At 37.7% G+C, this 25,594-nt stretch overlaps 2 protein-coding genes across 3 annotated transcripts; both read right to left on the bottom strand.

The window, feature by feature from the left end:
* Positions 1–257: 257 nt before the first annotated feature.
* Positions 258–8,990, bottom strand: LOC107771053 (G-type lectin S-receptor-like serine/threonine-protein kinase RLK1). Of its 2 annotated transcripts, XM_075222222.1 has the most exons (3): positions 8,319–8,887; positions 7,369–7,462; positions 258–2,433 (listed from the first exon to the last, which is right to left on the bottom strand). In XM_075222222.1, the coding sequence occupies exons 1-3, from the start codon at positions 8,469–8,471 to the stop codon at positions 551–553; spliced, it is 2,130 nt and encodes a 709-aa protein (XP_075078323.1). In that variant the 5' UTR covers positions 8,472–8,887; the 3' UTR covers positions 258–550. The 2 variants fall into 2 exon arrangements, with proteins under 2 accessions (XP_075078323.1, XP_075078322.1); XM_075222221.1 differs by lacking the exon at positions 7,369–7,462 and having other exon boundaries at positions 8,319–8,990.
* Positions 8,991–17,298: 8,308 nt separating this feature from the next.
* LOC142164131 (uncharacterized) lies at positions 17,299–23,480 on the bottom strand. Its single transcript, XM_075221314.1, has 11 exons — positions 23,168–23,480; positions 22,560–22,995; positions 22,291–22,411; positions 21,861–22,160; positions 21,724–21,799; positions 20,838–21,137; positions 20,246–20,478; positions 19,998–20,095; positions 19,215–19,901; positions 18,944–19,106; positions 17,299–17,613 (listed from the first exon to the last, which is right to left on the bottom strand). The coding sequence occupies exons 1-11, from the start codon at positions 23,478–23,480 to the stop codon at positions 17,299–17,301; spliced, it is 3,042 nt and encodes a 1,013-aa protein (XP_075077415.1).
* Positions 23,481–25,594: the final 2,114 nt, after the last annotated feature.

Here is a 25,594-nt window from a genome sequence, read left to right as displayed (position 1 = left end):
CATGATAGTAAAAATAACATGGACATACAACCACTTTAAATAGAATAGAGAAAATTGCCTTTGAAACAGAATAGACATTGGTTTCTTATTTAAGTCGTTAATGGAAGCCAAAAATTGCAGAAGATACATTTTACTATGTTAAATGGCTTCTGCTTTTGAATTTTAAGAAGCTAAATCTCGAATGACTAAGTAGGATTCCAAAGCCAGAAGGTACTTAACATAAATCATTTCTTAAACAAATCAAGGCCATCCACTTGTTCTCAACGCGGCAAAGATTATGAGCAATTAACTTTGACTATTACACATGATATGAACATCAAAACAATCCTGATAAGAATTCATTACATGTTCAGCCTGACATGTGAAAACGCGTAGCTCCCCCCTTTACAGTAGTTATACATAATACAGATTAACAGTTACCAACACCAAATTGAGAAAATTATACAGATCATACAACTTAAAGAACATGCAATATGATGAGTAACATTACCTTAGTATTTAGATATTAAAGATATACAGCGGAGGAAACTGCACACAATTGAGGCAGATCTTAAATAGTAGTGCTGAATGTATATGGGCAAGGTGGAGTCGTCACTTCAACAGATCCATCAAGCATTTGAGTGACTTTCCTCATAGTAGGCCTCATCGATGAATCTTCTTGGATGCACCAAATACCAACCATCACGAACCTCTCGAGCTGCTTCTTGTCATTCAAGGCTTCAGTATCAGTTTCTACCAAAGCTTCAAATTTTCCCTCTTGAAAGCAATCCAAGACCCAATCTGTAAGAATTGCCTCCGGTCCATAGCTTTCCTCATTCTCCAAGCTTTTCCGGCAAGTGATGATCTCTAGTAGCAATACACCAAAGCTGTAAACATCCACCTTAACCGTGACCTGACTATTCCTGAACCATTCTGGAGCAACATAACCTCTTGTTCCTCTAATATTAGTAAGCGTTCGGCTCTGGTTAATCCTCAGCAGTTTAGACAATCCAAAATCTGATATTCGAGCAACATAATAATCATCAAGAAGAATGTTTTGAGGCTTTATGTCACAATGGATAATCTGTGTACTGCACTCTTCGTGGAGGTATGCAAGTCCCCTTGCGATTCCCATTGCAACTTTTGTCCTCTGACTCCAAGTAGGTTTTTGATCACCAAAAAGATAACTTGCAAGAGTGCCGTTACTCATATACTCATAGACCAACAAGCGATGAGGTCCCTCGTTACAATATCCAAGAAGACGGACCAAATTTTTGTGATGAGTCTGACTAATCACATTTACTTCATTCATGAATTCCTTCTCTGTCTCGTGAGCAACTCTATCCAGCTTCTTTACAGCAACAACGTTTCTTGAACAGATTGGCATTACCCCTTTGTAAACAATCCCAAAGGCACCCCTGCCTAGCTCATCCTTGAACTCGTTTGTGGCTTCGACAAGTTCTTTGTATGTAAAACTATGACAAATGGAGTCAGGTACATGACTTGCAGGACGAAATGTCTTGGCTTTCTTTTTGTAAACATGGAAGAATCCCCAACAAAATACACCAATAAAGACAACATTCACCAACACAGAGCTACCTAAGAGTGTGGACGACACAACTGCCCAATTTCGCCAATTCTTGCTTTGGCGTGATCCTGGATTTGGAAGGCCAGGACTTAGAGGAGGAACACCACCTTTCCTTATTTTAATAAACGCTTTCGCATTCAGACTGGTGTCTATTCTCCCATTCCAGAGTGGCAGCTTCTTTTTCCAGCAGCTATCGCTTCTATAAATGGCAACAGCACAAAAACAATCATTCAAACAGAAACGTTGGCAGTCTTGTTCAGTAGAAGGGCTAAGCTTCTGAAAGTCAGATGTTGGCCAATCAGTATCACGAACCGTGATAAAACTGTACAAATCTTCAGGTGAACCCCTCCCAACTTCATCACAACTTACAGCAGAATCTGGTTTGCAGTTGCCATAAGTATCATTTGGATCAAGTAGTGAATATCCTTTAGGACAGTTACAAACTGGTCTTTTGTTTGTACCAAGATTGCACACATTATTGTATCCACAAGCCCCTATTCCTCCTCCAAAAATATTGAAACATATATTATCTGGTTGAGACCATAAAATATTCCAGCCACTTCTATTAGAACTCCTCGAGCGATAATAATGAGTGAGAACTCCATCAAAGTTAAGTGTCACGCGGTGATAATTTTCCGAAGCTGAAGGGATGGATCTGGGAGTAAGAAATTGCCTTTGATTGTTTCTCTTCAATACATACATCATGCCATTCTCTTCAAAAACCAATTTATCACCAGAATTGGTTACATTTGTTTCGTCAAAAGTTTGACTGTTATAGTACGCATCATCATAATCTGAATTGGAAGGCACACTTTGTGTAACAAGTATCAAATTCCCATTATCAATCATGCGAAGATAAAATCTACCTGTTGAGACATAATATAATTAAAACGTTAAACTCATTATCGCTCTAACAGTTAATTGTCTGTCTAACGAGGGAAAAAATCAGGCCCAGACATGAGGGGCGCGTTGAGACATACAACTACAACTACGCCTCTATCTCAAACAAGTAGAGTCGGCTATATCAATCCTCACTGGCCATGTTCTTCATTTAAATTTCATCTCAGGCCATTATAAACGAAAAGTACTAGAACTCTATATTCTCTACTGGAATGAAAACCTCAAGTGAGGCTAAGATACTCCTAAAAAGCATAGGATCTAAAGTAAATATACTGACATGACTAAAACATATTCCTAACTCCACCGGTCTCAAGTTCGGATAAAGGAAGAGGATTGCAGTAGACTGGCAGCCAGTAAAAAACTAACCAATTAGTCATGATGATTCTCGTCGGCCGCGTCTAGCTCAAGCATGAGTGCTCTCATGGAAACCTTTTGACAGTTTGTATATGTTAGGATCGGGAATCCGGATAGTGCGGAATTTAGCCAAACAACGGTATAATGACAATAACAAAGACAATAGAAGTTGATAATAACGGTAATTAAAGAATATAAAGAAGACACAAATTTAACGTGGTTCGGTCAAGGTGACCTACGTCCACAAGCAGAGATGAGCAATTTCACTAACCAACAAGAGTACAAAAGAAAGTACAAAATTAGGGTAAATACTCTAATTAATCCCAAATACCCCAAGAGAATAACCTCACAATATCACTCCAAAGAAAGGGTTCACACAAGTGTTTCCCAACACTCACTCTCTTACAAAATACTCTATAATGAAATAAAGGAGGAGAAAGAAAGACAAGAGTGAAAAACTCTTGAATTGGTGTGTTTGCAAATGAGGAGAAACTCATCTATTTATAGCAAGAAATCTTTGGCCTAATAATGGATATTATGTCATGGCAAATATCATGATCCACAAATTTGTTATAATGGATATTATGTCATGGCAAATGTCATGAACCACAAATTTGTTATAATGGATATTATGTCATGGCAAATGTCATGAAAATTTGGCCATATTACAAATCTCCACCTTGGTCTAATTTCGGCTTATATATAGTAAATTTGCTCCACCTTCTCTGCGAAAAAAACCCCCAATGGGAAAAATCATTATTCATAAATGCCAATCAAGTAGCTTGAACTTGGACACTGGAAGAGGTTTTGTGAACATGTCAGCAAGATTGTCTCTAGTGTTGATCTTCTGAACAGAGACTTTTCTTTCAGCAATGGTTTCTCGGATGAAATGATACTTTATATAAATGTGCTTCGTCCTCTCATGATATATTTGATCTTTAGTCAAGTGAATAGCACTTTGACTATCACAGAAAATGGTAATACCACATTGGTGTAAACTGAGTTCCGCAAATAGACCCTTCAACCATAAAGCTTCTTTGATCGCCTCGGTCACTGCCATATATTCTGCTTCGGTAGTAGATAAAGCTACTACATGTTGTAATGTAGCTTTTCAACTAATAGCGCAACCCCCGATGCAAAATACATAGCCTGTCAGTAATCTTCTTTTGTCAAGATCACCTGCATAATCTGAGTCTACAAAACCAACCAAAGTGTTAGTATTTCTCCCAAACTCCAAACATGTGTTTGAAGTACCTCGCAAGTATCTGAGAATCCATTTCACAGCATGCCAATATGTTTTACCAGGGCAAGCCATATATCGGCTTACCACGCTCACTGCTTGTGAAATGTCTGGACGTGTACAAACCATTGCATACATAATACTGCACTGGAATAAGGAACATATGTCATGTACCTCTCTTTTTCCTCTGACTGCGGGGACTGAGCAGCTGATAACTTAAAATGAGCAGCAAGAGGGGTACTAACTGGTTTAGCATCTTTCATGCCAAACCTCTCCAAGACTTTCTCCAAGTACTTCTTCTGGGTCAGAAATAGCCTGTTGGCTTTTCTATCTCTTTTGATCTCCATGCCAAGGATTTGTTTAGTTGCTCCCAAATCTTTCATCTCAAATTCACATTTCAGCTGACTTTTCAAGTTATGAATTTCTGTTAAATCCTTAGCAGCAATGAGCATGTCATCAACATATAATAATAGGTACACAAATGAACCATCATTTAACTTCCGGAAGTAAACACAACTATCACACATGTTCCTCGAATAACCATGACCCAACATAAAGGAATCAAACCTTTTATACCATTGTCTTGGAGACTGCTTTAATCCGTACAAGGATTTCTTCAACCAGCAAACATGATCTTCTTTTCCTTCAATTTCAAATCCTTCGGGTTGATGCATGTATATTTGTTCCTCAAGTTTGCCATGTAAGAAAGTTGTCTTAACATCAAGTTGTTCTAATTCCAAATCATACATGGCAACGAAGGCAAGCAAGACACGAATAGAACTATGTTTAACAACAGGTGAGAAAATATCATTAAAATCAACTCCTTGTACCTGACTATAGCCCTTTGCAACTAATCGTGCCTTATGCCTCGCATCTTCAACCCCTGGAATGCCATCTTTTTTCTTGAAGACCCATTTGCAACCAACAATTCTTTTTTCTGATGGCGGCTTCACAAGAGACCAAGTACCATTCTTGTGGAGAGACTCAATTTATTCATTCATTGCAATCAGCCACTTGGCTGAGTCGGCACCAGAAATTGCTTCTAAATATTTTAATGGTTCTCCAATTTCTTCAGTTTTCTGTGCAACTGAAAAAGCAAATGCAACATAATCTCCAAACCTTAATGGTTGTTTACCTTCTCTTCTTGGTCTATGTTTGGCTATAGAATACTCCTCTTCTTCTGGTTCAACTTCAGGAGTCTCAACTTCAGGAATTTCAGCTTCTGTCTCAACTTCAGGAGTTTCAACTGTATTTTGCTCCAAAGTTAATGAGCTTGGCTCAGAAGGAATGCCAATCTCAATCTCCACTTGGTTCCGTGTACTCTTTCCTTTATCTGTATTACAAGAACTAGAAGACTCTTTTCTAGAATGTAACATAGAGGATTCATCAAAGGTTACATCTCTGCTAATTATAAATTTTGGTGCCATGGGATCAGGATACCATAGTCGGTATCCTTTCACCCCAGATGCATACCCAAGGAAAATGCACTTTTTAGCCCTTGGCTCTAATTTTCCATCATTTACATGCATGTATGCAGGGCAACCAAATATCTTTAAATCAGAATAATTAGCAGGAGTATCTAACCACATTTCCTCTGGAGTCTTAAAGTTCAAAGGTGCAGAAGGAGCTCGGTTAACAATATAACAAGCTGTAGAGATAGCTTCTGCCCAAAAGGCATTTGTCAACCCAGCATTTGAAATCATGCAACGAGCCCTTCCAAAAGAGTTCTATTCATCCTTTCTGCCACACCATTTTGTTGTGGTGTCATTCTCACAGTACGATGTCGAGCAATTCCTTTATTCTTACAAAATTCGTTGAATTCATCATTACAAAATTCCAAGCCATTATCTGTTCTAAGCCGCTTAACCTGTTTTCCTGTTTGCTTCTCAATCAAAACTTTCCATTATTTAAAATTTAAGAAAATATCACTTTTATTTTTCAGGAAATAAACCCAAACTTTCCTTGAATAATCATCAATGAAAGTTAACATATACCTGGCACCACCTTTAGATGGGGTACGTGAAGGACCCCAAAGATCTGAATGAATGTAATTCAAAGTACCTTTTGTTCTATGAATCGTTGGAGATTTGAAGCTAACTCTTTTTTGTTTCCCGAACACACAATGTTCACAGAACTCCATATTTTCGGTACTTTGGCCACATAAGAGACCTCTTTTGTTGAGGATGGAAAGACCTTTTTTCACTCATATGTCACAATTTGGTGATGTCAGAATCTGATTTATCTGATATTGAAACTGTAGCAGCACCTGTAACAGTAGATCCAAAAAGAGTATACAATGTACCAGATCTGCGTGCTTTCATGATCACAAGAGCACCATGAAAAATTTTCAGAACTCCACCTTCACCTGTGTACTTGCACCCAAGAGATTCTTGAGTGCCCAAAGAAATGAGATTTTTCTTCAAGTCAGGAACATGTCTAACATTGGTGAGAGTTCTCACCACACCATCGTGCATTTTGAGTCGGACTGTACCTTTTCCAATAACTTTGCAGGCAGCATTGTTGCCAATCAAGACAACTCCACCTCCAATAGATTTATATGTGGTAAATAAATCCTGACTGGGACACATATGATAAGAACAACCCGAATCTAAAATCCACTCATTGTTAGATTTGAAACTATTATTAGTTGCTAAAAAAATAGTTCCCTCAGTCTCATCAGCAACTACACTTGCTTCGGCAGTGTCAGTATTTTTGTGCTCATTTTTCTTTTCTGTATGCTTTTCTTTGTTTTTCAATTTAAAGCATTCATAAATAATGTGACCTTTCTTATGACAATATTTGTACATGATATTTCTGCATCTGGATTTTGACCTTGATTTAGGTTTCTCACTATTTAAATCTTTCTTATTGGATCTACCTCTTATGAACAAGCCTTCCCCTTGGTTCCCACTAGTTTTCCCAGTAATATCTCTATCTATTTGTTCTTTTGATTTCAAAATAGATTTGATATCTTTATAAAAGATATTATCCTTTCCATAAACCATAGTATCTCTTATATGTTTAAACGACTGGGGTAAGGAAACAAGCAATAACACAGCTTGATCCTCATCTTTGATTGCAGCATCTATGTTACTTAAATCCATAAGAAGAGAATCAAAAGTATCAAGATGAGTAAGTATAGAGGTACCTTCAGCCATACGAAAAGTGTAGAGTTTTTGCTTTAGGTAAAGCCTGTTTTCTACTATTCTTTTCATATATAGGATTTTAAGCTTTTCCCATATGCCTTTGGCTGAGCTTTCTGCTGCAACTTCACGCAAAACCTCATTTGAAAGATTTAAAATAATACCTGCTTTTGCCTTTTTGTCTAAGACGGCAAACTCCTCGTCCGTCATTTTATCCGGCATCTTCTCCTTTCCTTGCAGTGCCCAATCTAAGCCATCCTGAATTAGGATAGCTTCCATCTTTAATTGCCACGTTCCAAAATTTGCACTTCGGTCAAATTTCTCAACATAAGACTTTGTTAGAGTCATTTTGGCTATTTAAACTAACCCGGTTAGATCTGGCTTTGATACCAATTTGTTAGGATCGGAAATCCGGGTAGTGCGGAATTTAGCCAAACAACGATATAATGACAATAACAAAGACAATGGAAGTTGATAATAACGGCAATTAAAGAATATAAAGAAGACACAAATTTAACGTGGTTCGGTCAAGGTGACCTACGTCCACAAGCGGAGATGAGCAATTTCACTATACCAACAAGAGTACAAAATTAGAGTAAATACTCTAATTAATCCCAAATACCCCAAGAGAATAACCTCACAAGATCACTCCAAAGAAAGGGTTCACACAAGTGTTTCCCAACACTCACTCTCATACAAAATACTCTATAATGAAATAAAGGAGGAGAAAGAAAGACAAGAGTGAAAAGCTCTTGAATTGGTGTGTTTGCAAATGAGGAGAAACTCCTCTATTTATAGCAAGAAATCTTTGGCCTAATAATGGATATTATGTCATGACAAATGTCATGATCCATAAATTTGTTATAATGGATATTATGTGCAAATGTCATGAACCACAAATTTGTTATAATGGATATTATGTCATGGCAAATGTCATGAAAATTTGGCCATATTACACAATTCAACAATACTACAACAACATACTTGTATTTCCACGAGTGGGGTCTGGGAAGTGTAGTACACAGCGTTTACTCTTACCTTGTGGGGGTAAATACGCTATTTTTGATAGAATTTCGGCTCAAGAAAATATTTCAAAGATGGAATTCAACAATACCTTGAGAGAAATTAGCTTCTGATCTTTGAGAAACAAGGAAGCTTCCTCTTTCCAATGTTTGACTTGGCAACAAAGTGTCAGTTGGGTTTCTAAAACTTTCCCACAATGGATCAGTAGAATCATTTCCCATAATAACAAAATTTCCAGTGTCATTCATAAATCCATGGTCAATATTACCAAAAAGCGAATCAGTTCTCCAAATTGTATTTCCTTGTGCATCACTAAGTATGAGACCATTTTGAGAATCAAGCTGTAATCTTGATCCACGTGGCACTGGATTACTGATATTTGCATGCCACACTATGGTGTTTTCCCGTATGTTTGCATACCATATGCAAAGCAAGAATTGATCTTTATCTTGAAGTTTTTGGAACCCAAATGCAAAATCACCAGATGGTGAAAACCATGGGGTGGTTTCATCTGTTGCAGTAAGAGAAGTGCTAGTAGCTACCCTACCATTATTTTGAGCTAAATTGTGTAGTGGAAAGAGAAACAGAAACAATAGAACATAAAAAAGGAAAGAAACCATTGCAAGAAAACTTATGATTTGTTACACAAATCAAGAACATTACTCTACTCAGAAGAAAATTAATGGGGCTATTTATTTTTCTTAATTTGTGCGTGAGTTTTGGATCAACTACAAAGACTTCAGAGTCAACTTTTACTTTTCCTGGTAAGTTAATGTTTTGTGTCCTTTCTATTAGTATTGACTAGTGCTAATTAGTGAAGTACTATTGTGTGTATTTTCCCTTTGCCGGCCCCTCAAGGGTATGACCAATTAATAATATCACGAGGTAAAAATATTCTTCATTTCATGTCAAGAATTTATATAAGAAAATTTTAAAAAATACTTAAGTGTCACAGTTAGATTAAACCTGCGGCCTAAAATCATTTTTGAACTTATTTGTCATTACGCTATTTATTAATATAAAAAAGTTTATACATAACCAAGAAATTATTTTTTTACCCTAATAAATATTTTTGATGAAGGAGATTTCAATTGAACTCCTTGCCGCGACTAAGATATTTGTACTCTAAAACCACAACAATTGTGGTGATTCAAGAAAGGAGTTAGAGTTTTAATGCATTTTTAACCTGAATCTGGTAAAATTATTCATCTAAATGTAACCTTTTTCTTTTTTATAAGGAACAGATTTTAGACTATTGACTAGGTCAATTCCATAGTCTAGAATGATGAAACAAATAGGCAATCAACTTTATGGCCCTAGAACATTCAATGTATCTGCCCTACTTGACTTTACACTATTTCACAAGACAAGATTAACGAAAATCTTTAGCCAAATATGTTGGAAATTCAATAGTTTAACTGTTGACTAATCTCTTACTATAACAAGAATAAAAGAAAATATCTAGTAAATTGAAAGTGATCCTTTTTCTTGTCTATCCCTAAATTCAACAAAATACTTAATAGGTATCAAAAACTCTTATTTATTCTTTTTCTTGTCTATCACTAAGGGCATTCCCAACTGGAGTATTGGAGTTTAAACTTATGATTATATATAAGCAATTTCAGAATACATAACACTAATCTTCAGTACATTTTCTTTACATGTATGAACTTGATTAGCTTTGATCATTGAACCGACTTTTCAAGAATCCCTACATAGCAAGGAAGAAAATAAGCTTATATTTGCCTAAAAACAAAAAAGATTATATTGAAAAGTAGGAACCTACAGAATATGATATTGTTGCTACTTTAACTAGTATTTCCTAATGCAGTAATAGAAAAGCTAAAAGATCAGCAGTCAGAAGTAAACATTGCTGGCCAGGCAAGGTACTACCATAGACGTGCTCTGATTGCACGATGCTGCCCGAGTGACATGGATTTCAAATTACTTTCCCTTTCCCTTCAGAGTTAACAGGCAGTGAGTTGAGTTCATCAATTATAATTGAGGAATATCTATGTAGGATGTACATTTGTTCAGTGCTTTAAAAGGCGTGGGGCGTAAGGCAGACGTTTTATATATATCTCAGCGAGGCGTAAGCCCCATAAGTATTTAATTTTTAATATTTTATAAAATAATATAATGATAGTAAATATTTATAAACAAGTAAAATTGCATAAAAATTGAAGAAAACTATAAATATGTGAAATATATATATGTGTGTGTGTGTGCGCGCGCGCTCCATCCCCACAAAAAACTAGTCAAAACAATGTTCTCCATCCCCACAAAAAACTAGTCAAAACAATCTATTATACGCTACTTACAAGTACAAGTAACTTGAGCCTAAAAGAATAAAGTTTTCTACATAGAGGAACAAAAAGGATGATTAACCTGCAATTTGAACTTTGAACTTGCTGCTATGAAGGAGAATGGAGTTTTCTTTGTATTTGTAAAAATAATTAAATATTCGTTACTTTTGGGAGATATTAGCAGACTAGAGGATAAGATAAAGAATTGGGAAAGACCATGAATTAGGGCTTCAATAAATAAAAAATGTATTGACTTTTAAATTTAATACTTTTGAGTTCCTTTTTAAACCTTTTGAGTAATTACCAAACTAACTTTTGAGAATTTGGATATTATATGAAGGACTTATTCAACAAATTTTGTTTTAATTTGAAAAAGTCTCTAGGGCTTACTCCTCACTAAAAAACACGCCTCAAACGCCCGGGCGTACGTCCCGAATTGCTGGGCGTACACCTCTTGATACTTTCGACTCACACCATCACCCCGGGGCGTTTTTGGTACCCCCTCGCCTCGAGGCTCGCCCAGAAACGCCTTTTAAAATACTGGTTATGTCTCTTATTTCAATATTAGGAAATTCAGTCTCATCCTATGTCTTTGTATACGGGTAAAATCGAACTCGAGATTTGACCGAGCATCCAGGATGACAATTTGGGATCGAGAGATGGTGATAAAATCCCGGAGATCGGTTCTTGCCTTACCAAATTAGCCATCGGAACCACCAAACTTGCCTTCGAGTTTATCAGGGTCATAACCGGTCCCGGTCATAACGGTCTCAAGGAATATATCTCCAGCTTATCTTACATGGGTCCGAAATTCCCGCAACTAACCAGGCATTACGGCGAAAATCACGGGACATACTAAAAAAGGGACCAACGGTCAACAAATCAAGGACCTTTTTACTTTTTATGGAATAATAGAATAATACCTTAAACGTAGGTTGAAACACATTGTAACATACACTCATAAGCAATACATTATCGTTATCCTTTCAGTTCTTATTCTTTGGTATTTTGGGTTCAATCGAAGTACATTCAACTCAAGGGTGGTCAGCTTTCCTAGGCTAAAATTATCCAATTCGTGTGGTTTATAGTTAATTTATCGTTATCTATGTCAATTACAATCTAATTTATCGTTCAGTATCAAGTTAATCTGCATATCCTTTATACCACTAATAAATTCAATTTTTATCCAATTTTGAAGGTAAACAGTTTGGCACCCACCGTGGGGCTAAGGATAATAGCGGCAATTTGATACATATCACCATAACACACCCCATTTTACACTTGTTCTTTGAAGTATTTATGATTTCAGGTCAGGATCGAAAATGTCAAACCCGCAGTATGTCCCTCTAAACATAGACACAGAATCTGGCCACCACGGCAGGAACACCAATGCAGCGCTCGGTAACGATGCAACACTGGTCGATCTTGGTAGAATCCCGGTGGTGGTTCCCATTGACGCCTGTTCGCATATGGCCATCGACACAAACTAGCCCACTGACGCCGAAAATAGCGTGCGCAGGGAAGTACGTTTAATTGCCCAAAACACTCACGATGGCAAAAATGATGGGATCAACCTTCGTCTGATCTTCGAAATGCTACAGGCTCAATATTCGGCGATAGCTCAATTGCAGAACCAAGGTCGAACGCTGAGCATGAATGAACCCGAACTACCTCGGGAAGCCATCTGCAGGAACGAACTAACCTCGGAAAGAACGAGCAAGAGTGAATCAGGGACTAACCCCGTAATCATGAAATTGCTCGAAGAATTGACGAAACGGATAGAAACAAGGGAAAAGAAAATCAAAGCCAATGATAAGAAGGTGGAAACCTACAACTCCAGGGTCGACCAAATCCCAGGAGCACCCCCGATATTGAAGGGCTTGGATTCCAAGAAATTTATTCAAAAGCATTTTCCCCCAAGCGCGGCTCCAAAGCCGATCTTCAAAAATTTTCGCATGCCTGAAATCCCTAAGTACAATGGAACGACTAATCCAAATGAGCATGTAACTTCTTATACCTGTGCCATCAAAGGGAACGACTTGGAAGATGATGAGATCGAATCCGTGTTGTTGAAAAAATTCGGAGAGACCCTGTAAAAGGGAGATATGATATGGTACCACAACCTTTCTCCTAATTCTGTTGACTCGTTTGCTATGCAGGAAGATTCCTTCGTAAAAGCACACATCGGTTCTATAAAGGTCGAGACTAGAAAGTCAGACCTTTTCAAAGTAAAGTAGAGGAATAACGAGGTGCTCAAAGAGTCAGTTTCTCGATTCCAGATGGAAAGGATGGATTTGCCCCAGGTCACGGATGATTGGGCCGTTCGGGCTTTCACCCAAGGACTCAACATTCGAAGCTCATTGGCTTCACAACAGTTGAAACAGAACTTGGTATAATATCCAACCATCACTTGGACCGACATCCATAACCGGTATCAATCAAAACTCAGGGTCGAGGATGACCAACTCGGGACCCTTTCCGGATTCGTACACCCCGTCAGGATCACCGACCAAGTCAAGAGATACACCGATCACGAACCTAGATCAAACCGGGATCGATATCAACCATACAAAAGGGAATGGAGAAGCAGTGGGTCCGGGAGAAACCCTATGAGAAATGAAAGAAGGAATGATCTACAGAACAATCGAGGACTCATGAGCAAAAACAACTTCGACAGACCCATCGGGCCTAAAGAAGCACCGAGGCTCTCAGAGTATAATTTCGGCATCGAGCGATGCCACCGAAAATAACCACTCACAAGCTAAGCTTGGATCTGAAGTTCCACCCGGTCAAGCAGAAGAGGAGGCCCCAGTCCGAGGTCAAACATGCTTTCATCAAGGACGAGGTATCCAAACTCCTTAAAATAGGGTCTGTTTGGAAAGTTAAATACCCGAATTGGTTAGCAAACATAGTGGTAGTTCCCAAGAAATGGGATAAATTAAGAATGTGTATAGACTATAAGGATTTGAATAGAGCATGTCCGAAGGACTCCTTCCCATTGCCCAACATCGATCGCATGATCGATGCCACAGCCGGCCACGAGATCCTCAGTTTTCTTGATGCCTACTCCGGGTACAACCAAATACGGATGAACCTGGATGATCAAGAAAAAACCTCTTTTATCACTAAATACGGCACATACTGCTATAACGTAATGCCATTCGGGTTAAAAATGTCGGTGCCACTTACCAACACCTAATAAACCGGATGTTCGAAGAACAAATAGGAAAATCAAAGGAAGTTTACATTGACGATATGTTGGTTAAGTCCCTGCGAGCAGAGGACCATTTAAAACACTTGCAGGAAACCTTCTACGTATTGAAAAAACACAACATGAAATTGAACCCGGAGAAGTGTGCGTTTGGAGTTGGATCAGGTAAATTCCTCGGATTCATGGTATCCAACTAGGGAATCGAGATTAACCCCGATAAGATCAAAGCCATCAAAGATATCACGGTCGTAGATAACATAAAGGCAGTGCAGAGGCTAACCGGGCACATAGTCGCTCTGGGGCTATTCATCTCGAGGTCCTCCGATAAGAGTCACCGATTCTTCTCATTATTGAAGAAAAAGAGTAACTTCTCATGGACTCCGGAATGCCAACGGGCCTTGAAAGAGCTCAAGCATTATCTATTGAGCCCACCGTTGTTCCACACGCCGAAGATAGACGAACAACTATACCTATACTTGGCGGTCTCGGAGGTAGCGGTAAGTGGAGTCCTGGTCCGGGAAGAAAAAGGAACGTAATTCCCAATTTACTACGTTAGTAGAACTTTAGGTGAGGCCGAAACTAGATACCCTCACCTAGAGAAATTGGCGCTTGCTTTGCTAAGCACCTCTAGGAAGTTGAAACAGTATTTTCAATACCACCCCATACGTGTTGTGACTACTTACCCATTGATTTTTGGTACCTCTCGCCCCGAGGCTCGCCCAGAAAATGCCTTTTAAAACACTGGTTATGTCTCTTATTTCAATATTAGGAAATTCGGTCTCATCCTATGTCTTTGTATACGGGTAAAATCAAACTCAAGATTTGACCGAGCATCCATCATGACAATTTGGCCTCGAGAGATGGTGATAAAATCCCGGAGATCGGTTCCTCCCTTACCAAATTAGCCACCGGAACCACCAGATTTGCCTTAGAGTTTATCGGGGTCATAACTGGTCCCGGTCATAATGGTCTCAAGGAATATATCATCACCTTATCCGACATGGGTCCAACATTCCCGCAACTAACCGGGCATTACGGCGGAAATCACGGGACATACCAAAAAAGGGACCAACAATCAACAAATCAAGGACATTTTTACCTTTAATGGAATAATAGAATAATACCTTAAAAGTATGTTCTTCTAATATATAAAGGGGGCCTCACAATTCATGAAACACATTGTAACATACACTCATAAGCAATACATTATCTTTATCCTCTAAATTCTTATTCTTTGGTATTTTGGGGTCAATCGAAGTACATTCAACTCAAGAGTGGTCAAATTTCCTAGGCTGAAATTATCCAATTCGTGTAGTTTGCTGTTAATTTATCTTATCTATTTCAATTATAATCTAATTTATCATTCAGTATCAAGTTAATCTGCATATTCTTTAAACCATTAACAAATTCAATTGTTATCCGATTTTGAGGGTAAACAATCTTGTTGCAGTCGAGTGTCGTCTCATGAGTGACTTTGTCTTCTGGTATTGGCCTAATTTGCAGTTGTAGAACATAATGTACCTTATCAGGACTACTCAGACGACGTTGGAAATCATCATCAATGAAGCATAATGGACGTGTGTCGTTCTCATCTCTTGGAATTGCACCGGTCTCTGGTGGTAGTACCTCTCGAGGCTCAACCTCACCAATACAACAACAACAGCAACAACAACAACAATAACAATAACAATAAACTCAGTGTAATATGTTAGTTGCTATGTTTTAGGACTATAGTTTAGCTTTGAATAGTTGCAGTTACTTTGACTGCAGTTACTTAGTTTGAATACTGCAGTTATTATTTTTTCAGTATCTTTGTTAGTTTTTTTAAGTAGATCATATGCTAATATTCAGGACCATGAAGTTAGTAGTTAAGTTTTTCTTATAAATTGTAACTCAGATTACAATGAAAAGTATCCTTGTTCTGTATCACTCTTATGCTCTCTCTTTCTAGATTTCTTCTCTGTTCTTCATTCCTTTAATATTCCGTTCTTTCATTAATTACAAACATTCACTTGCTGATTAAAATTAACAATAATTGGTATCAGAGTATTTTTTTTTTCTTAAGGGGCCTGTGTAAGTGCAAGCAGATTCTGTGGACGCCATGGATGGAGAAACAAGTTTTTCTTCAATTGCACCACCAACCTTTGATGAAGAAAGTTATCAGATCTGGGTAATTAGTGAAAGTACAAGACGGGGGGATGAATTGTCGATTTTTCTTTTTATACCCTAAGTAGTTGGCTAGTTACTAATTTATCAACTAAAAGTAAGGACAGAATATAAGTAAAGCAGGAATAAAATACAGGAATTAAAGACACCGGGATTTATATACTGGTTCAGATTCATGTGAATCCTACGTCCAGTCCTCTTGGGTTGCACGGGTGTTCTCTTTCAGTATTTGAACTTTCTCGATTATAAGAGAGTTGATGTAGCTTTACACCAACAGCTTAGTCACTATGTCACTTCTCGCTTCTTGATATATTGTCTCACCAGTGTTTATCTCTTTTTCTTCTTTCACTAATTACACATCAGATCTAAAGAGAACTATAATGCTTGTTTGGAGTAGAACAAAAATAGTGATAGTGGTTCGTTCAAAGTATATGATCCTCTCTTGGCATACTTTGTTTTATACTTGAGCTTATTGGCTTTGGTGAATCTTTGGCAGACCGTTGAAGAGATTTGTAATCCCAAAGAATTGATTCTCAGAACTGGATCTGTTGTGATTCATTCCAAGATTAGATACAAGGCTTCCATAGACGATCCATGACTGTCGGTCATTTCCTTATTCTAGAAGAGTTTTGTCATAAATTCTCCTTAAGTTGTTCCTTGATTTATGGGATTTGATAGCCATCCTTTATTGATGCATATCCTCAGGAATAAGGGAAGCGAGAAATCTTGATCCTTCCTTTATTGATGCATATTTTCAGCAATCAGGGCAGCGAAAAATCTTAGACCTTCAATCAGTATCGCTTCAATCATTAGCCTTCCTTACTTGCTTCCGTTGGCAGATCTTTGCCTTGATTCTTTTACTTAATCCTTTATCGACTTCTTCTATACTTGAATGATAGATATTCTCGAGTACTTTATTTTATCCCTTGTGATCCTGCACCATAGTAATATATTATTTTTTATTATTGAAACTTATATTTAACAATCTCCCCCTTTTTATGATGACAAAATAACATATAAAAGCAGTTTACTTCCCTATTATAGTTTATGCTTGTTTTGTTGTAGTCGACTTCTTAGTTGACTTCCATGATATGGTAGTCGACTCCCCCTCAAAATGTGTCTCTGTTTGTCCTGCACTTGTAACCTCATATACTGCAGTCGACTTCCCCTAAAAAGTGTTACTATTTGTCATGCACTATAATTTAACCTTTTCTACCCCTTTTTGGCATCAGCAAAGAGGGGATATATACATTTATAACAATAAAATAATGCAAATAGAAGCAAGTAATTTAGGCAAATAAAGGCAGTTATAGGCATGCAGAGTTAGCAAAAGAAAAACATCCAACGACTGGTTAACCAGTCCACAATATTGTCTAAAATATCCACAACTAACGACGCAAGAAGTTAGTGAGAGTGTTGCAAATCGCCTTCTTCACACGATCAAAGCTAGCATTTGCTGAAATTGACACCTCATCAATCATGTCATGTACTTCCTTGAAAGTTTTGACTACATTTTCTGCTAACTTGAGAATTTTTACCCTTATCTTTGAAACATCGAACCCTGTCTCTTTGGAGATGGCATAAATGTCTCCAATAGTCAATATTTCTACAATATCAGGATCACTTATACTATGATGGGAACCAGAGGCTTTGACCTTTGAATCAGGCTGAACATTCTTGATTTCTTCCTCATGTTTCTTCACCTAGGAGCCCTTAACACACACATACCCCATACTAACAAAGGCTCTAGAGTTGTAGGATTTGGTGACAGAGACAAAGGGGTATTTTGAGATAGAGATGTTGTGGGCTTCCAAAATATGGGTGATAACCATACCATATGGTAGACTGGTGAGTTATCAGCACTTTCAACCATAAAATTAAGAGGACAGTTTGATTTTAATCTTGGTTACTAGACAGTGGACAAGAAAAATGTCTCGTTGAGAGAAAGTGGAGAGTGAGCCAGTGCGAGGAAGGTAGTTGCAACAATGTGGTCCAGAACTCGGGTTTCAAAGCTAACATCATTGGGACCTAACTGGTTAGGGAGGGAATCAGAGGGACACTCAGCTATACAATGCTTGGCTTGATCAAAAGTAATTTCAAAGTCTTCAGGCCAAGTATTTTTAAAAGCATGGGGATACCAGAGCACTTACATTGAAAAATTGAGTCAAATATGGCACAATCAAGAATAGTACATTTTCCTAAAACTAGGGATTCTAACTTATCAAGCTTGCTAGAGCGGACATTAACGTTGGAACATCCTCACTAGAGGTTCATAGACTTTCGGAAGGGTTAAAGAGAGGAAATTTGACCATCCCTGAAAATCAAACAGACTTTTTACCTTACAATTTAGGGCCTTCATGTCGTCAAGATCGATTACTCTGCCATGGGCAATGGGCTTCTCTTTGAGGGAAATGAACTCTATTTGGGGTATCCCAAAAATTTAGGTCTGACTCTAGAGAACTCGAGAGGTCTACCTTGGATTTCTTGGGGGTAAAGGATTCAGGGGGTCTTCCTTGGGTTTTTTTCCAAGAGCGTTTTCGCCCATTCGGTAAGTGTAATCAGATGACTCCGCCTGAGAAGAGGCAAACCTTTCAGAGTGGTCGGACCCTAGGTTTACTTGTTTTGGGGGCTGAGAGAAAGGTTTTGCCTTATAGCGTGTACTTTTTCTGGTGGAGGCAGAAAGATTCTTGGAGTGTTTTGCCATTGAAGAGTTTTTGGAAAAGGGTTTATGATCGATGAGAATAATGAAGAAGAAGAGAGGTGATTTCAAGGGTTAAAAGGAACGAATTTGATGGTTGATTACAGGAAAGGAAAAGGCGACATTGAAAGGACATGATGATTTATTTTTCTTTCTTGAAAGTTGTGACTGATGGAAAAAGAGAGGAAAATCGAAGGCGCTTAATTAATGCGTACTTACAAAGAAAGAAAACTCAAAACATTAGCCATACAAGAATTAGAAATAACACATAAGTCCTAATTTTTATGATCAAGCGAAATAATGCGAAGTAGTTCTCTTAGGGAGCAGAATCTAACCTCAAGCAAAGGCTTAACAAAAATATCTGCTAGTTGATCAATAGTGCTAACAAACGATAATTCTATATCTCCCTTAATGACATGATCTCTGATAAAATGATGCTTAATATCTATATGCTTAGCCCTAGAATGATGCACATGATTCTTTGAAAGGCATATAGCACTACAATTATCACAAAATATTGGAATTGGTTTAAAAGATAATTTATAGTCACCCAGTTGATGTGACATTCAAAGTAATTGTGCACAACACTGTCCAATGGAAATATACTCTGCCTCAGTTGTGGATAATGTAACTGATCCTTGTTTCTTACTATTCCAGGATATTAACGATTTTCCCAGTAATTGACATGTTCCGCTGGTTCTTTTCATGTCTTCCTTATCACCTGCAAGATCAGCATCTAAAAAACCTTCAAGTTTAAAATTGTTAGATCGTGGGTACCACGGTCCATAGGAAACGATTCCAATGAGATAACGTATTATTCTCTTTACTGTTGTCAGGTGCGATTCTTTAGGAAATGACTTAAACCTGACACATTTACACACACTGAACATAATATTTGGTCGGCTAGCAATTAGATAAAGTAAGGATCCAATCATTCCACGATATTTCGTTTCATCCACTGGATTTCCCTTTTCGTCTTTGTCATGATTTATTGATGGGCTCATTGGTGTATCAATTGCTTTAGCACTGCTCATGCCGAACTTTTGAATAAATTCCTTTGTATATTTGGGCTGACATATTAATGTTCCTTCCTCAGATTGTTGAATTTGAAGTCCAAGGAAAAATGTAAGTTCTTCCATCATGCTCATTTCGAACTCACTTTGCATGAGATTAGCAAATTCCTTGCACAAAAGAGAGTTAGCACTTCCAAAAATAATATCATCGACATAGACTTGGATAATGAGGTTACCTCCTGGTGATCTTTTGATAAATAATGTAGTATCTACTTTACCTCTTGTAAAACCATGATCAAGTATGAATTAGCTAAGCCTTTCGTACTAGGCTCGAGGAGCTTGTTTGAGTCCATACAGAGCTTTAGTCAACTAATACACATGGTAAGGAAATTGTGAGTCTTCAAAACCAGGAGGTTGTTTTACATACACCTCCTCATCAATAAAGCCATTTAAGAAAGCACTTTTGACATCCATCTGAAAGAGTCTAAAGCCTTTAAATGATGCATGTGCAAGATGAATTCGTATTGACTCTAATCATGCTACCAGAGCAAAGGTTTCGTCATAGTCGACTCCTTCCTGTTGTGATTAGCCTTGATCTACTAATCTGGCTTTGTTTCGGACTACTTTTCCATCTCCGTTCAACTTATTTCTGAAAACCCATTTGGTTCCAACTATGGCAGCATTTGCTGGCTTAGGTAACAGTTCCCAAGCTTGATTCTTATCAAATTGATCTAGTTCATCCTGAATGGCTTGTACCCAACTAGAGTCTTTTAAGGCTTTCTCAACTTTCTTCAGTTCGATTTGAGAGATAAGTGCTATATTTGCCTTTTTCTTAAAAGCTCCCCTGGTTTTTATTCCTTCACTCAGATCCCAATGATAAACTTTTAAGGATATTCTGGTTCGTTTCTCCACTCATTTGGATGCGTTCCAACTGTAGGAGTAGTTGACTCCTTCTATGGTTCAGGTTGATTATCAGCAGGTTCACTAGTCGACTTTGTGACTGCGTGGGGGGGGGGGAGGGGGGCTATGAGTCGACTTTTGTGACTTGCTTACATGTGATGCTTCTTGGTTGATATCTTCATCACCTGCAATGATTTCCTTCTCGGCCGTAGTATTATTTTCATCAAATATAACATGCACTGATTCTTTTACAGATAAAGTACGTTTGTTATAAACTCTAAAGGATCTACTGTTAATAGAGTGACCAAGAAAATACCTTCATCACTCCTTGGATCAAATTTTCCAAGGTTATCCTTACCATTATTGTGGATGAAACACTTATTGCCAAACGGATGGTAGTAGCCTATATTGGGCCGTTTGCGTTTCCATAATTCATATGGAATTTTCTTCAAGATGGGTCTTATAAAACATCTGTTAAGAATATGACAAGTTGTGCCTACTGCTTCTGCCAAAAAGTGATTTGGAAATGAATGTTCTAATATCATTGTTCCGGCTATATCTTGTAGGGTTAGATTTTTCCGCTCAACTACTCCATTCCTTTGAGGTGATCTTGGAGCTGAAACATTATGAGTATATCCTTGATCGTTGCAGAATTTTTCAAAGGCTCTGCTTTCGAATTCTCCTCCATGGTCACTCTGGATGGTTTTGATGAGATACCCCTTTTCTCTTTCAATTCTTTTACAGAAAATCTCAATTTTTCAAAGCTTTATTTTTATGAGATAAGAAAATCACCTATGTAAAACGTGAGTAGTCATCAACAATAACAAAAGCATATCGTTTACCTCCAATGCTGGCAGTTCTAGTGGGTCCAAATAAGTCCATATGAAGCAATTTTAAAGACTTGGTCGTAGAAACAATGTCTTTGTTTTTAAAGAGTTTCTGGTTTGTTTACCAATCTGACATGCATCACATAGAGTTTCTAATTTGTTTTTAAAGAGTTTCTAGTTTGTTTACCATGATTTCTAAAAAAAATGAGTTTGGGAAGGCCAATAACTAAATCATACTTGGAGAGTTTCTCAATTAGATGCATGCTTGCATGACCAAGTTTCTTATGCCACAACCATGGATCATCAGATATGGATTCTAAGCAGATAAGACTATCTAGGTTTTCAAAGCCATCAAGAATATAAAGATTTCCATACCTTTTCCCTGGAAGTATTGTTTTATTTGACTCATCTTCAATGGAACATCATGTTTTCTTGAATTTGGCTTCGTACACTGAATCACATAGTTGACTTATACTCAAGAGATTATAGTTGAGTCCATCTAGAAGATATACTTCTGTAATATCACAATTGTTGTTGAATGGAAATGTGTCGGTGCCAACTATTTTTCCTTTTGAATCATCACCAAATTTGACACTTCCTACATTTATTTTTGTAACTTCTTTGAACAGATTTTCATCAACCGTCATGTGAATGGAATACACACTGTCTAAATACCATTTTCCTTTGCGACTCTTTCTGTGGTATTCCTGCAAAATAGAATTATCACCTTCTTTTAGGTACCCAAGTTTTCTTGGGTCCTTGCTGGTTAGATCTACTGGAATCAAGGTTGTTTTTGGGTTTCCAAATCCATCCTGAAACATTAGACTTACGAAATCTACAAAAAGAATTTTTATGTCCAACTTTGTTACAGTAATGACATACATGGGTTGATCTAGTTTTCGATCTACCACTTGTATAAGTACTTGTGGACTCAGTTCTAACCAATCTTTTTCCAGTTGACTTGTAAGTCGCCTGGTTAGACTTGACAGAACTATGACTGGTGGATTTGCGCATATCGTTCAGTTGCATTTGCAATTCCTGAACTTCATCTTGAAGCACATCTCTTTCGATTTCACAGACTTCAAGTTTAAGTTCTAGTCCTTCTTTTCCCTATTGAGTCTTTTTAATTCATTCAGCCATCTTTGAGACTCTTTTAGGGTAAGGTCAAGAATATCCTGCAATTTACATCTATCACAATCATAGGGTCTTACCTCGCTTGTTTCACTTTGTGCCATGAAACAGTTTTCAGTGTCTGCTTTGCTTCATTATCTGATGTGTTTTCATCAGTCCAACAGTTTGAATATTTAATATCATTTTCTAAAACAGTCATGAAGCACATATTTGCTATTTCCTCATGTTCTAAGTTGTCTTCATTACTCCAGCTTTCGAAGGATTTATTTTTGTTGAACCCTATGGAGACTTTTCTTTTAAGATCAGGGAATTCAGTTTGAACATGACCATACCTTCCACATTCATAGCATTTTCCATCAATTTTGTCTTGTTCATTATATTTCCTGGTTTGTCTAGATGACATCCTTCCCTTTTTTATGTTTCTATATCTTCTCATCAATCCATTCATGTTTCTTGATACCATGGCAATTTCTTCTTCAAGAGCTTCTGGATCGTCATCAATATCATTTTCAGGTCCTTAAGTTGTAGTTTTGAAAGCAACTATTTTTCTTCTTTTCTTCCTGACGTATTTTCTTGAGATGGGTTTTCTCAAATGCTATGTGATATCCTCACAGTTCATTATATAAAAGTTTATCTAGATATTGAGATTCGAGTGCAACTATCTTTGTCTGCCATGTGGTAGGCAAACTTCTCAGGATTTTTCGAACTTGATCACCACTTGAGTAAGGTTTACCAAAGGCTTTCAGATCGCCAATGATTTTTATAAATCTTGCAAATGTTTCCTCAATGGATTCTCCTTCTTTCATCTGTAGGAGTTCATAATCATGAACCAACAGGTTTATCCGAGTTTCTTTCACTTTGCTGGTTTCTTCATAAGTAACTTCCAATTTGCCCCACATTTCTTTGGCGGTATTACAGCTTGAAATTTTCTCATACTCTTCTACACTTATAGCATTATAAAGCAAGTTTTGTTCCTTAGCATTAACTTGAATGAGAACCATTTGCTCGTCTGTATATTCATCTATATCTTCAGGATCAACGGGTAGTTAAGCTGCTGCTGGTAGTGGATAGTTTTTCTTTTTGATAACACGTCATACTTTGACATCATAGGATTTTGCATAAATTTTTATGCGTACTTTTCAGTGGGAGAAATGTTGTCCATTGAAGTATGGTCGCCTTACTTGCGATGTTCCTTCTTGAAAGAGTACTCCAATAGTTACTTAATTTAATATGATCTTTTCTCACTAGCTGTTAAGCAAAAGATAGAAGTGTGAGACTTGCTCTGATACCAATTGAAAGTACAAGGGGGGAGGGGTGAATTGTCGATTTTTGTTTATACCCTAAGTAGTTGACTAGTTACTAATTAGTCGACTAAAGGTAAGAACAGAATATAAGTAAAGCAGGAATAAAATGTAGGAATTAAAGACACCACGATTTTTATACTGGTTCGGATTCAATTTGAATCCTACGTCCAGTCCCCTTAGGTATTAGAAGTTACTCGATTACAAGAGAGTTGATGTAGCTTTACACCAATAGCTTAGTCACTATGTCACTTCTCTCTTCTTGATACAATGTCTCACCAGTGTTTATCTATTTTTCTTCTCTCACTAATTATACAGCAGATCTAAAGAAAACTACAATGCTTGTTTGGAGTAAAATAAAAAGAGTGATAGTGATTTGTTCGAAGTATATGCTCATCTCTTGACATACTTTGTTTTATACTTAAGCTTATTGGCTTTGGCGAATCTTTGGCAGGTCGTTGAAGAGATTTGCAGTCCCAAGGGAATTGATTCTTAGAATTGGATCTGTTGCGATCCATTCCAAGATTAGAGATAGGGCTTCCAAAGACGATCCATGAGTGTCGGTCATTTCCTTATTCGAAAAGAGTTTTGTCATAAATTCTCCTTAAGTTGTTCCTTAATTTATGGGATTGATAGCCTTCTTTTATTGACGCATATCCTCAGTAATCAGGGTAGCGAGAGATCCTGATCCTTCCTTTATTGATGCATATTTTCAGCAATCACGGCAGCGGGAAATCTTAGACCTTCAATCATTATCGCTTCAATCATTAGCCTTCCTTACTTGCCTCCGTTGACAGATCTTTGCCTTGATCTTTTACTTTTTCCTTTCTCGACTTCTTCCATACTTGAATGGGGCCATGATGTATAGGGCTGAGTGTTGACCCGTTAAGTACTCACATATCCAGAAGATGAAAGTAGCAGAAATAAGGATGTTGCGGTGGATGTGCGAGCACACTAGGATAGATAAGATTGGGAATGATGATATTCGGGAGAAGGTGCATGTGGCTCCCATTGATGACAAGATGCGGGAAGCGAGGCTTAGATGGTTCGGACATGTTCAGAGGAGAAGCCCAGATGCTCCGGTACGGAGGTGTGAGCAGATGGTTGCGGAGGGCACGAGAAGAGGTAGAGGGCGGCCTAAGAAGTATTGGGGAGAGGTGATCATGCAGGATATGACGAGGCTACAGATTTCCGAGGATATGACACTTGATAGGAAGATGTGGAGGTCGAGTATTAGGGTCGTAGGTTAGGAGGTAGTTGAGTCGTGCCTTACTTCGTACCATGGTGGGACTAGCCATGTAGGGTTTTTGTCTAAGATAGCTAGTGGGAATGTTGTGGCTTACTATTTCGCTTTTCAGTGCATGTCCTATTTACTAGCTATCGCTTTTGCTTTGCATATTTCTTCTAGATTTCATAGTGTTCCTATTTTTCTTATTAATATTGTCTCCCTTTGCTTTGCTTCTTTCTTCTGGATTTCATGGTGTTCCTATTTATCCTATGATTGTTGTTGTGATACTAATATTGTCTCACTTTTTGTCCTTTTGTCTTTTTTGTTTTTTGAGCCAAGGGTCTTTCGGAAACAGCCTCTCTACTCCTTCGGGGTAAGGGTAAGGTCTGCGTACACACTACCCTCCCCAGACCCCATTAATGGGATTTTACTGGGTTGTTGTTGTTGTTGTTGTTCCATACTTGAATGATAGATTTTCTTGAGTCCTTCGTTTTATCCCTCGTGATCCTATACCATAGTAATATGTTATTTTTCATCATTAAAACTTATATTTAATAGTTAGAATGGAGACCTATTTGGAAGCATT

Source organism: Nicotiana tabacum, chromosome 9 (genome assembly GCF_000715075.1).
Source record: "Nicotiana tabacum cultivar K326 chromosome 9, ASM71507v2, whole genome shotgun sequence".
NCBI lineage: Eukaryota > Viridiplantae > Streptophyta > Magnoliopsida > Solanales > Solanaceae > Nicotiana > Nicotiana tabacum.
Note: the sequence above shows the minus strand (reverse complement) of the source record. Positions and strands in the feature narration are given on the sequence as shown.

Coding starts and splice junctions, on each gene's coding strand:
- LOC107771053 (XM_075222221.1), bottom strand. CDS start 8,847: ATGGTTTCTTTCCTTTTTTATGTTCTATTGTTTCTGTTTCTCTTTCCA. Junction 2,434..8,318: donor AGAAGCTAATTTCTCTCAAG/GTATTGTTGAAT, acceptor ATGTCTCAACAG/GTAGATTTTATCTTCGCATG.
- LOC142164131 (XM_075221314.1), bottom strand. CDS start 23,480: ATGGTTCTCATTCAAGTTAATGCTAAGGAACAAAACTTGCTTTATAAT. Junction 22,412..22,559: donor CACAAAGTGAAACAAGCGAG/GTAAGACCCTAT, acceptor TGAAATCGAAAG/AGATGTGCTTCAAGATGAAG. Junction 19,107..19,214: donor TTATCCACAACTGAGGCAGA/GTATATTTCCAT, acceptor TGATAATTGTAG/TGCTATATGCCTTTCAAAGA.